We start from the raw sequence: 13,887 nt of genomic DNA, 5'->3' as shown, positions 1-13,887 counted from the left end.
TATGTTGCCTTTAATACTGTGGCTAGGAGGTGTCTACTGAAAGAGGACCCAAAGTTGATCATAATTCATGGAACAAGGTACCAATCAACCTTAAGCACAATGCAAGAATAGGATGAAAACCTTAAGCATGACCACCAACTCATCAAATGGCCTTGAGGCTGCAATATGCAAGAAGAGGATGAAAAACATTGACTTTGAAAGCTTTTACAACCAGAGAACCTTAAAACCCCAACTCCCTCCTTAGGACAAGTGTATTTGAGTTTACCAAGAGTTGGCTTCCAACACACCCAACGCTCAATGCCAAACATGACATGGTACACTAAAACACAAAGACCGTAAAACCTTTCAACATATCGACAAAGTACACATTCTTCCTTGAAATACACATTCTAAGGAAACCCACAAATGACTTCTCCTCATTTTGAGGATGGTACATAAGTTAAATTGGATTGCATAGGGATTTCTTAACACAGGGTTCAAAATTATTACAACAATATACTCATTAATCACTAAATATGTCATTTGTAGGAATTGCAGTTAGGTGGGGAGGATAACACTCCTATCCATTTTTAAAGCTACACCCAATTAATAAGTTCTCCATGTGCCACAATAAATGAAATTTTTATGACTATAGTGACACATCCCTCGAGATTTCCTTCCACACCAACACTTTTATCCATGAACTAAAGAGTGACTATTTCATTATTATATTATACATACATGTTAATATAAGCATTAAAATTTGTATTCCTTTGTAAAAAATGCTAGTCCAAGAGATACATTTGATCACCTTGTCTTGTATCCAATATCCAATGTTGACCCCTATATCCTTAGATCTAGAGTGAAGGTTTCATTTCTAATGTTATGTTTGAGCTTAAATTCTAATTAAATATTTGGGTTAGCCAAGGTCATTACTTAACTTAATGGCTTTGCAAATTACTTAACTTAATGGCTTTGCAATTATCTCATCCATTGTCGTAGCCCAACTGTAGCTTCCACTACCATTAAATGCAAAACCACTGACAAACAGAAACAGACACAGAAGCCAAATGTCGTTATTGATACTTACGAAGGTGTGACTTCATATTTGCAAGCTTGTACACACATATTCAGATTTGGGTTTCATGGAAATATTTTCTTGCTAAGCAAACTAATAAACCTCTATACAAAGTCGACCGCATGAATTATGCACGACTGGTTTTTAAAAATTCCCCTAAACGGGACTATGTTTTATGGAATGTGCCCATCAGAGGGTACACCATGAATGGACCCTGTGAGGAAGCCCTCCTACTCTATTCCCAAATGCGGCAGAAAGGCATACAGCCCGATGAACTCATTCTTCCCTTTATTCTGAAGGGGATGAAGGTTCATCATTTTATAATAAGAGCCGGATTGGATTGCAATCTATTTGTGGGGAACGCCCTTCTTGCTCTATATGCAAAATGTGGAAGTATAGAGAACGCATGCCAAGTGTTTAACAAAATGTGTGAGAGAGATTTGGTGTCATGGAACTCTATGATTGTTGGATATTCTCAGAATGGACATGCCTATGAGGCATTGACGCTTTTCCATCAAATGCTGCTAGAGGAGGTGGTACCGGGTCCCGTTACTATGGTTAGTGTTCTCTGAGCATGTACATAGGTCGAAGCTCTTCAACGAGGTAAGTGTGTGCATAGTTACATGATTAGAAATGAGATTGAGATCAACATCTTTGTAGATACCTCCCTCACAGATCTCTATTCGAAATGTGCAAGTATTGAAATGGCACGTCTATTGTTTGACAAAATGTCTTGACAGAGATGTTGTGGCATGACTGCATGCAGTCAAAACACCCACGAATGTGATGTAGGTTGGCTTCACGCCACTGTGCTCCATTTGAGAAAAGAGCCCAAGAGCATTTTCAGCATGCCCGTTCATACCAAGACCCTCAATAATGTCTTGACCGTTTCAGAGGGGCTATTGCGAGGTTTGCGTAATGGAGTTCGGACAGATTCAGGACGGGGGGGTTTTCTGCATTTTAAGACGGTGATTCGAGGTTTTGTTTCTGAAGCATAAAATCTCTGTAGCGAAAATGAAGTCTTCTCTGAGGAAGCTGCGAGGGTTTTCACTCAGCAAACATGGAGTTAAAGAGAAACTGGGCGCGGTCTATCACAGCCAGAAGCAGCAGCAGCTGCCACCTCCGGCTTCCCTGGACGAGCTCGTTCAAGCTTCCCAGGTACCGATTTCATGGATCATTTTTCAAGTTAGGGCATGCTATTGCGTTATTTATATTTTCAAGAAAATTGAGCTTTTTCCTTTAAAAGAATTCGCGATAAAGAGGTTCTTGTTGCGTTTTAGAGATAGCCTGTGACGAATGATTTTCAAAAATGAAATGCGAAGCGTTAGTTCTCTTGATGAGTTCAGAATGTAGTGATTTCTTTGATAAATTGTAAAGTTAGGACAGGTTATGATATTTCAGGTTTCAAGCATGGAAGTTGAGCTTTGCCTTAAAATGAATTGCATTTTCTTTTGCCCAAAACGGTTTTCTTCGAGTTATGCAGATCGAATTTAGGCGATGATTTAATCATCTAGACAATTCTAGAGGTTTATTAAGCCCGTCCTAACTTAAAAAAATATAGTGCATGAAATCACTACATCCTAGACTTCTAACATTTAATCCCAATGTTTTTTACACTGGATCTGTAAACCCGATAACAATCACTTCCGACGTAGCATTTCAATTTCTTTAAAAGCAAAGCGCGGTTCGATGCTTAAAACTTCCAATATCACAACGGCCTGTCCTAACTTTAGAGATAATCAATGAGGTATTCATTTAAAAGCAAAACTCTATGGCCGTGTGTGAAACTAAAATATCATGACAGCCTGTCCTAAGTTCATAGATAATCACTGAAGTGTTCCTTTCGAATGAAAGATTAATTTCTATGGGTAAAAGTTCAAATATCAGGATAGCCTGTCTTAACTTCACAGATAATCAATGAAGTCGCTAGATAGAAAATCCTAGAAGTTTTTGATCACAGTGGCGGAAAGAACATAACTTGTTAGGTCATTGAGATGTTGCCTTTGGCAATCGGTGACCCCAGGGCTTGATCTCGTCACCTATGGTTGGCATGTGTAAAGGGCTATCATGCTATGTTGAGGGTTGATTGTTATGTTATTTGAAGTTTTATGCATGTAGGTTGAGCTTTACCTTCAAATGAATTGTAGCATTATGTTAAAAGGGTTCTCGTTGAGTCTTTGTTGTTAACGATTTGCTAAGTTGATCAAATTTAGGGCTGTAAACATGAATCATCACGCTTCTAGATAATGCGAGAACTTTTGTGTGTTATGTAACATGTTGAAGTGCAGAACTGAGTGGCTCGTTGAGAGGTTTACTTTTGCAATTGCTGATTCTGCACAGTTTGAACTTGTGACCTCTGGCTGGCATGTGACAAGGGCTAATCGTATGACTCGCTGAACCTAAATTGAGTGAAAAATACAGCTCAAAACACTTCAAGTCAATGAGAAGCCATCTGCTCTAGAGGAATTAAATTGTCTATGAAATTTAAATACAGAAATTTTGAGTCTTAATTAGCTTAATGTTGCTTAGGTTCCATTCCCAGAAAATGATTGGCATTAGGAAGTTTGAATCTCTTTTCATTCAACAGTGTTGTTTAGATAATATCTCAGCACAGTCGTCTTCAATATTGTTTCATGCTGCATGCTTTGATTTTTGGGGTAATTAAGATTTTATTAAAATACAACTTGTAACAAAATGAGGATAATAATGGTTTCCCCTGTTGATTCTGAGTATGTGCTATATTTTTCATTGCTTTACATATTTCAAAAAAAAAGAGGACTTTAACATCTCCTTACTTGAAATTCCTGGTTTAAACCCTTATATGTTCATATTGAATATTTTGTTGCATGTGCTGTTAATCAGGCATAAGTTTTATTCAGTTCTGAGTAAATATTGCAGCTCAAAGTACAACAAACCTAAACTTATAAAAGTTTCATTCTAATACTTTTTCATCCAACTTTTAATTTACTATTAACAACCACTGAAAGTCGTCCCCATTCTACTAATCAGCTATAGTTAGCTTATCTTAATTAATTAAGCGTAAGTTGTATCTAGTTCCAAGCAAAATGCTGCAGTTCAAAGTACAACAAATATACTAATAAAAATCATATTCTAACCTTTTGCTATCCAACACATTATCTTAAAATTTATATCCATGAATAACCTGTGGCAGTGATTCCTAATCTAGTAAGTACTAAGCAGCTAGAGTTAGCTTATCTAAAACTACTTCTACATCATGCATTTGCCATTTTAAACACAAAGTCAAATCTTTTTCGTTATTGAGAGTGTTTATGCTAAAGACAATAAGGGTGGCTCTTAAGTTTTTTGTTTATGTGCTACAGAATCTCCTCTACAGTAAGTGAAACCATTCTAGGTGCGGGGTAGGATGTGCAGGGTTGAGAGGGAGACAGATGCTACTTGCCTTCCTTTGTTCTCTCGACTCAGCAACTTGTCTGTTTGCTAAACATTAGAGGAATTTTTAACCTTTTAGAAGTTGATTATATGGGAGAAGACAGTCAGGATTCAAAATAATAAACTTATGTTCTTTAATGAAATACCACTGGAGTGTTTTTGGTCATTCGTACTGAAAGAATTTTTGGTCATTCTTACTTTCATCTACATTTTTGTAATTAACTTGTACTTCAGTCTCTTTTTTTTAAATTTTTTTTTTTTTCAACTCGTGTCTCCCATATCTCTCTTACTTTCCAACTATGTTGCATGGAGAGTCAACATGTGCCTGATGACAAATCCCTTGTACCCTGCATTCCAGTGTTTTGGGGACTTAAAAATGGCTTGGGAATGTCCCAGAATAGCTGGGGGCATCATGGGAGACATGGGAACTTCTAGGGCATTCCCAATCCGTCCCTCACAAAAATATCTGGGACAGTCAACTGACCCTTGAACCTACTGACAGTTCAAGATTATATCTATATATATAGATATATATAACCTAAATCCATCCCTGCACCTGCCTGAAGTCTAAATCCTACCTGCTTCTAATTTTCTAAATCCTACCTGTCATCTCAGCATATCATTCTAAAATTGTTCTCAGCAATTCCTTTCTACGGTGCTGGCACTCACAGACTCCAGTGCATCATACTCTCAGTCAATACTTGCTATTCCTCTGCAATTCTTATCCCTGACTGTATTTATAATCTTTATCAGTGTCAGGGGGGTGGGCATCAACGACGGCTTTTGGGATCTATTTAAATTTTCTCTTTGAATTTATTTAAATTCTTATTCACAGTGTTTCTTATTTGCAATTGGAATTTATTTATTTAAATGTTTTATATTTATCGTGGTGAATTAAGAAAAAAATATTATTATTATTATATTTAATATTTTATTATTTTCAAAATTTTAAATATTTATGATTACTATTACTATTATTATTATAATATATAAAATAATTTATATATTATTGCCATCTCCAACTTTTTGTCCCCTGAAAAATTTGGGGGTGCACTCTGGTGGTTCCGGAAACTTACCCACCATCCCTGCTACCCCCTGTCCCAAAGCCAGTGCGACATAGCTTTCTAACTGTGTGTTTGCTGCAGCAAGGTGGTACAATTCGAGTTCAATTACTTTTTCCAGAAAGGCAGAAACAAGTTAGTTGCTTGCAGTTGTCTCAAGTTATTTTGCTTCATTGAATAGAGTGAGAAGTCCTCATGAGTCAAGGCCAGTATAATCCCCATGAGATTTGAACCTTTCTGAACATTGCAAGTATGAATTCTATTCACCATTTGGACTGACCATCGAGAGTAGTTGCCTAAGATACAATTGTTTGCAGCTGAGTTAAGGTTGCTTTTCACTAATAAATAAACTAAGCCAAATAAAAGTGATTTGTAGACTGGTCATCTAGCATTCCATGAATTCTATTTTACAATTTTGTGGAACTTCCTATTCTTTCTATAGAATTCTGTGGAACTAAATATTCTTTTCATCCTCCCCAAGTTAATGGTTTATTCAATCTACTGCTATTGTATTTTACAGGATTGGTCTGTCCTGATCTATATCCCAGGTTAAATGGAATAATTTTCAATTATCTTGGAGTGTATAAGATGTTTAAAACAGAGAAACGGTTTGTAAATTCTTTAGTACTTCCTCTAAGATTGAAAAAAGCAGAGGCTGGTCAATTTCAATTTGATTTACTCTTGCTCCCAGAGTTCATTGTGAAAGTCTTGGATGAGATTTTTCTTAATTTTTTTTATTTTATTTTATTTATCAGGCAGGGATAAGTGGCTTTTATGTTAATTTCTTGTGATTGCAGAATGGTTCCGAGGTTAATAATTTTTTTCACAGTTATAGCTGGAATCCATTTATTGATAACCTATGTTCCTTCTTGTAATATTCTACATAATATTTGACTTTTTTTTTTTTTTTTTTTCAAAGAAAAAAAATGTATATATTAATTAGGCAAAAATATATGCATCTTCTGACTGGCAACTGATTTTTCAGTTTTGCCAAAATCATGACTGGCTGTTTTCTAATCTTCCCAAAAAAAAATATTTGACATTGGTCATCCTGTTGATACAAATTACCTTTTTGTCATTTGCGTTATCCTTAGGCAGAATTGTTTGCAGGAGGCTTGAAATTTCCATTAGTTCCTGTGTAAGTTCACATACTAAGGATTTAGGGTAAGTGTTGCACCATTTTCTTGATCTACACATTACAGAAGCGTCGACCCTAAATCAAGGTGAACAACTTGCTTGGCAAGTTGAATAATTTCTGCCCTAATTGCTTGACGTTCAGGGCTACAAATCTAATTCTTTTCAGATCTGAATCTGTTTATGAGAGATAAAACACACAAATGGCATAATAATCATTTATTGCTCATCATAACATTCAAATGCATGAGATCCACGCCTTCCAAGTCACTTTCATGATGGAACAATTGACTGCATAAACAGTTTAATTTTTAACCTGTTTCCATTGCTTTCTTGCAATCATTCTGATAAATCTAGCAACAGAGAACATCTCCAAGGACAGAGTCATGCCAAAACAAGATGAACAATTTGACTAATATAATTGGAATGATCTATGTTATTGAAGTTCGATGTCTGGAGTTTGAGATCACATTATTCTAATCTGCAAGTATTCATGATGGGTTTGGTATTTTATAGCTTGATACATCTTCTAAAGACTCACATTAACGCATGAACAAGCCTATCTCTCTGCCCTTTGGAATTTATGAACAAGGTTTGCTACTCTGCAACCAGATCACACTCTGCTCTGTCAAAACGTTTCCTTTTTGAAAATTTTTGCATGACTGATATCTCAGGTATATCCAAAACTAAATCAGTGCTGATAACAGCCCAAACATCCACTGAATAATACTAGCATCACACTGGTTCTATCTTCTGTTACTAGGAGTTCAAGTACTAGCTTTTACTACAGAATTCTTGAGATCATGCTAACGTCCTGAATGATCAAACTTTGGGGTTTATTTGCATCATTGTTATGTAAACTTTCTTGTTTTGGAACTAGTATATATCTTCTATTTTTTATTTTTATTTTTTATTATTATTATTGTGGATGCATTGTTTTACATACATAGTCTTGTGCTTTGGTGCTGGTGTCTTTCTGTCATATCTGAACATCATTAATGTGTTTATTTGGCACTAGTTTAACCATTGTATGTTGGAATCTAAACTTTGATTTCATTTACAGGACTGCTCTCTTGAATTTTGGAAAATTTTGACATTGTTTCAAATTTGATTCATATTTGAAATAACACTTGAATGCTCATTAATTGGTATACATCTGGAAGCACTAAGGGAGCATTTCTATGTTGTTTCATCATTTACACAGGGTACTTCCTAACTGTTATTCTACCCCGGATTCAGAGGAGCAGCCAAGATTTTATCCATAGTTTCTTTCCTTCCAACTTTAGATGGGATCTCACCTCAACCTTCTGCCTTGGTGGTCAATCAACATCTTTGATGCCTGTTCGGGGTTGTGCCATATTAGGTTACAGATCATACATAATCAGACCGAGTTATCGACCAGCTCCAGACAGATCCAGAGTATGGCGCCTTCCACCCATTAGGGGTAAATCAGCTCCAGACTGATCCAGAGTATGACACCTTCCACCTATTAGACTAGGCCATACATAATCAGAGCGAGTTATGGACCAGCTCCAGACAGATACTTTGCAGATCCAAAGTATGGCACCTTCCACCCATTAGGGGTAAACCAGCTCCAGACAGATCCAGAGTATGGCACCTTCCACCCATTAGGGGTAAACCAGCTCCAGACTGATCCAGAGTATGGCACCTTCCACCCATTAGGGGTAAACCAGCTCCAGAGTATGGCACCTTCCACCTATTAGACTAGCCCTACATTCAGCAGAGCAGAGATAATATTTTCAAGAGTTTCCTTGCTTGGACATTAGATGATAGGAGAGCATTTTGCATATGTTCTTAGGATGCTTTTGTGCAGATTATAGTGGGTTGGTAAGGGATCCCCCTCCCCAAACACCCTATCAGCATAGTTAAGACTTGAGTTTAGGGTGGCTTTAATTATCTCTGGTAATAGAAAATGATACGGAGGATTGTGCATAACCCACCCCCTTTTTGATTCCAATAAGCAGAGGTGGTCACTATGGTAATCCGATTTCAATTTGTAGTTAGAAAATGGAGTCACAACTTTCCATATTTTTTGTTTTGTTTTGTCTTTTTACATCAAACAATAGTATATTTATTAGAACCATAGTCAACTAAACAAACAGGAAACAATTTATTTGACAGGTGGAAGAAGTGATAGGCTTAGAGCAATTGAATTGTAGGCCATGCTTCTTGACAAATTGATGAACAGATGTCTCCTTACTTGAGATTTAGGTTGGCACCATGGCACCATCATGTCCATCATTATACACTAATCTTGTCATTATCTTCTTCACTGTGAATGACTGGCCTGTTCCCTGCAAATAGATCTGGGCATAGAGGAGCCAATGCAAGAACAGTAATCTCTAGCACAAGACAATATTAATGATCTAAATACCTAATCCTGAAGCTTGAGTTTGATTTTTCTCTACTAGTTCTGAATCTCTGATTGAGAATCTCCCACTCGTCATTATCAAACCTTCTCCTTCATCATTGGCATCAGCTGCACTGCTGAGGTACGTTGGTTGGTTGTCATTGGACTTGAGAGCTTGAAGTTTCAAATGATTATAGTAACAGACAGCCAGAAAAGCCAGTCCACACCCACTCAAGTTTATGACTGTAACCTTTTCATTTATTACAGACAAAGATTATGTTATGAGCAGCCAGTCCTTGACAAGACCAGCAACATTCATAGTCAAGGCTAAAGTCTTTCCTATCAGAAGAAACACTGCAAGATTAAGAGCCAAGGCACAAGCAGAAATGTCATGTAATCCAAATCAAAGGAAGAGACCCTGATTATCAGAAATGGGTATTCTACTAAGGCCCAGGGGGTGCTGAGAAAAACAAGGCAACAAGGAGCAACAAAGATGTGATGGGATTCAACTTAATCCCTTTTGATGTTCGTGGAATTTGTATGAGAACCAATTGGGTAGTCTCACATGCAACTGCACTTAACTGGAGAATCACCTCCCATGCATTCATCTTGGCCTCCCCATAAGTTGAAATAGTAACTCCAATGGATATGGCCAACATATTGGCCTCGGGCTCACCTTTATAAGCTTCTTTCTTCAGGGAAACCACAATCAAATACACAGCAATGGGAATTAGAGCTTTCAGCATTTGAAATAATGATACTGAGAGGAAAACATAGGCAGAATTTGAAAACCAGAGACCCAAAGAATACACTTATCAATACTATGGGTTCAACGAGCTTGAAGACTCTTACAATAGCAACAGCCAGTGTTGAGTAGAAGCCCATGTGAATCATGGTGGGACTGATCACACTAAAGTTGTCAAGCAATGGCAACTCCAATGGATATGGCTAACATATTGGCCATGGCCTCACCTTTATAAGATTCTTTCTTCAGGGGAACTGCAATCGAATGCATATCAAATGGGCACAAGAGCTTTCAACATTTGAAATATCGATACTTTGAGAGACATGCACCAAAGGCTGTATCATTTAGGATTTGTACTCAGTTTAGGTGTCATATTCAAGGGGAAGTTGTTATGCTTTCCACCACTTCATAGATTGTTAGAGTGATGAAACAAAAGAGGCTCCCTCTTGAGGCTAGATTATGTCATTCATATCAGCTGTGTTGTTGATGTCCTAGCTCAGCCAGGTCTTGCCAAAACTCTGTTGAGGTTCAAAATTTATTATAAACTGAAATGTCTTCACAAGAATTGACCTCATAAAATGCCATAATCACAAGATATTCCATACATGGCTGTGATTATGGCTCGCAAGACACTTAGACTTCGAGCAATGAGGCTCGCAACATCACTTATGATTATGCACTCTACAATTCTGTGACCAGCTGAATGTCAAGCAATTGAACCGCGATTTAAATCCTATTTTGTCAGCAATAAGTACTATACTTTGTCTTTATTTAGTGTAGAGAACCAAGCACTTATTCTGCTCATCTATAGAAGGGACAATGGTTGTTTGCCTATGAGGTATAAGGAAATCCTATCAGATGTTTTGTATTTTCGTATGGAATTGAATCATACTCTTGCACACTGTAACATTCATATATATCAACCTGTAGAGGCTTTAATAACACCTGGTATTCTGGTTAGTGATTTTATTGGACCTCATGTGCATATCCTACATGCACAGGATGGACTATTCATATGTTACAAGGTAGTATTCTTATTATTTAGGGTGCACATCTTCAGGTGCTCAAGAACGATTACTAGAACAGTCAGTTAATTCTGCAATTTAAAGGATGAAAAAGGAGGTTATAGGAGTCTAGTTTTGGTTCTCATCCACAATGTCACACTAGTCTGCCTGGGCATGGTTCTCATGGTTTAATAGTGACTTGAGGAGTCATAATACCACAGATCACTAAACACGAACAGCTAAGGTAGCCCAAGGACAATAGCCATCTTTACACATTAATTAACAGGTCTTACATTAATTATCCTAGGGGGTTTTAATACTTCCAAATGCTTAAAAAACAGTTAGCAGAGCATTCACATTACACATTCCAGCAATCTTTTCTATAAACCAACCAAATGAAGTCAGGAGAGCCCTCCTTTTACACTATACAACCTTATTGTTAGTATGATCAACCTTATTTTAATATATAGTGTGACAAACCGTATGTGACAGGCAGGTGGAAAACTTTTTTCGCAATTGACTAAGCGACGTCCTGTGAGCCAGACTTGAGACGGAAACCCTCGTCAGAATTTTATGCTTGGCTCTTTTCCAAACAAATGAAGAGTCAATGAGGTTTTGTGTAATCACTTCTGGTATCGTATTGGGTTATTGTTAGAAGCGATAATTGGATTCGGATTCTCATCGAGTGATTTGTTTTGCTTTCTCAATTTGAGAGGGTTTGTTTGGAGGGAAAAACGAAAGAGGACATACAAGAATAGTGAGGGGAAAGATGCAGAGGAAGAGGATTGAGAACATCGCCAGCAGGCAGGCTACATTTTCCAAACGTAGGTGGATTGCTGAAGAAAGCTTACGAGCTCTCGGTGCTCTGCACTGCAGAAGTTGAACTTGTGATTTTCTCCCCAGCAGGAAAGCACTATGAACTGTTTTTTAGTGCAAATCCTACTATTTTGATTCTAATAATCATGGCTATGCAAACCTCATGAGATTCTTACTAATAACCCCGGTGGTGCAAGCCCTAGTAAGCTCGATGTTGAAAAACTTAGTGTAAAACCTCCAAATCGCTGGTTTTGTTGTAGTGCTTATTGGAGAGTATATAAAAAATTTCACACCTTTTTATGAGATATGGGAGGAAAACATGTTAAAGATTTTTAATAAATATAAAATTTCCAAAATGATGCTAGTTACGTGTGATTCTTTTTTCATTGTTTGTGATTATGAAAAATGAAACTCAATGTTTTTTCATTAGTGCACACATATTTAATTATATAATTGCATATAGAAAAATCATTCCAGAGCCGATAACAATAAAAATGAAGAATTTATGGTCCAACGTTATATTTAAGGGAGATGTTTAAGGATGACGTTTGAATTTTGTTTTTCATTTTAAGACATTTGGAGCAAATATTAGGAAGGAATTTGAGAAAGGATTGTCCTTGATTTTAAAAAATGGAGTTGTTCCTTTCCAGCCATATGCCCCAAGTGACCATCAAAGGGAGAGCTCATATGTTTTTTGGATGTTTTCTTTATAGCCATTTTTTTACACATATCCATAGAGTCCCCATGCCATTGATGTGAATTACTTGTTCGGTTTTTTTTAACCAAAATTTTTAACCAAACAAGAAAAATTAAAAAAATGCCTCAAGATCAAAGACTGAAACAAAGACCTATTGACATACCTTTTAAAGTATGGAAAGAACTTGTAAAATCATATGAGAAGTTGGATGCACAAAGAAAAGCCGGCAATGAGAGCATTCAGGTATTGAATTTTTCATTAAACATTATTTAGAATGTATTAATACTTATAAGTATCTTAGACATGTATTTGTGTGAAAATAAATTGAATTGGTTTATGTTTAAGGACAAGGCATCCAAGGCGAGGTTAACCAAGACAAAAGTCACTCATCGTAGTGGCCAGAAAGGTTTAAAAGCACTGATAACAACCTTTGTAAGTATATTAAACATGTGATATTTTTTTAATAAATTTTGTACTAGAAGAAAGTCATTGTTATCTAATTTCTCCCTATTTACTGATTGATAGGAACTAAAATATGGAAGACCTCCAAATCATTTGGAAAAGGAGGTGCTGCAGCAAAAGAGATGGGTTGAATTTGTTGTTTGGATGGACTCTATGGTATGTAATTTTAGTTGGATTTACAATATACTTTTAAACCATATTTTCATTTTATTTTTTAGTACTATTAGATATTATATCTTACCTCATTTTATGGTTAACATTGTATAACAAAAACATGCGTTGTGTTATGTAATTAATACTAACATGTAATATTGATTTTTTTTGTCAGAATGCTATAGGTAATGATTGCCAAGACGATGATCCAAATTATGTTCAACATATATCAGGAGATGATGAGGATGAGGATGAGGATGATGGTGGTGAAGGAGGAGATGATGATGATAGTTGCGGTGTTGGTGATGATGTGGATCAGAGTAATGAGGATGGTCAAGATGATCATGAGGATGATCTTGGTGGTGGTAGCTAGGCATGCACATGCATTGTTTTTTATGAAGAAATTATTGTGTAGAATGACATTGTTATGTTTAGATGGGTGTTGTGAATTTACCCTATATCAATGAGACATTTTGATTTTGTAATCATACGATGAGTTTGATTTATGTATGTTGTTAATTTATCGTAGAATAACGATATTCATGAAATATTTTGATTTGTTAATCATATTTGAATTTTACTTGTTTTGATTAAAAATAATACTGATTTTATTAGTATTATGTTGCTATTTTATACATGTTTTGAAAATTGTTAATGACACATTGTTATTTTTTTGGATGGATGTAGTCAATTTCTCTTAAATTTCTTTACAAATGATTTTGAATTGTGATATCTACTTTAACGATATTTAGAAACTATCATATATTTCACTATGAATCTATAAAGGGGGTCATATATGTAAAGAAAAATATACTCTATATAAGAAGTCAAATGCAGATGTAACCATGGATGCAAAATTGGATGTTAAACTAGGAATTAATACAAAATGCAAACAATTGACATACAAAGTGTTTTAAATTAGAAGTGAAAAATTGTGCAATAGTTGACACAAAGAAGGGAACAAAACATGGCATAC

The 13,887-nt window shown here is 36.1% G+C and overlaps 2 protein-coding genes across 4 annotated transcripts; both read left to right on the top strand.

Annotated features, from left to right (window-relative positions):
• Nucleotides 1-1,179: 1,179 nt before the first annotated feature.
• Nucleotides 1,180-2,055, top strand: LOC149216139 (pentatricopeptide repeat-containing protein At3g22690-like). Its single transcript, XM_089389838.1, has 2 exons — nt 1,180-1,614; nt 1,798-2,055. Exons 1-2 carry the CDS (start codon nt 1,180-1,182, stop codon nt 2,053-2,055), a joined length of 693 nt encoding a protein of 230 aa, XP_089245964.1.
• Nucleotides 1,687-13,331, top strand: LOC149216138 (uncharacterized). 3 transcript variants are annotated; one of them, XM_089391144.1, is made up of 4 exons: nt 1,688-2,215; nt 12,642-12,728; nt 12,822-12,914; nt 13,087-13,331. In XM_089391144.1, the coding sequence occupies exons 1-4, from the start codon at nt 2,072-2,074 to the stop codon at nt 13,282-13,284; spliced, it is 522 nt and encodes a 173-aa protein (XP_089247270.1). In that variant the 5' UTR covers nt 1,688-2,071; the 3' UTR covers nt 13,285-13,331. The 3 variants fall into 3 exon arrangements, with proteins under 3 accessions (XP_089247273.1, XP_089247270.1, XP_089247272.1); XM_089391146.1 differs by lacking the exon at nt 1,688-2,215 and adding an exon at nt 12,234-12,539; XM_089391147.1 differs by lacking the exon at nt 12,642-12,728 and having other exon boundaries at nt 1,687-2,215.
• Nucleotides 13,332-13,887: the final 556 nt, after the last annotated feature.

Source organism: Pinus tabuliformis, chromosome 1_1 (assembly GCF_031772625.1).
Source record: "Pinus tabuliformis cultivar Carrire ecotype Pingquan chromosome 1_1, CPIR1, whole genome shotgun sequence".
NCBI classification, from domain to species: domain Eukaryota; kingdom Viridiplantae; phylum Streptophyta; class Pinopsida; order Pinales; family Pinaceae; genus Pinus; species Pinus tabuliformis.
Note: the sequence above shows the minus strand (reverse complement) of the source record. Positions and strands in the feature narration are given on the sequence as shown.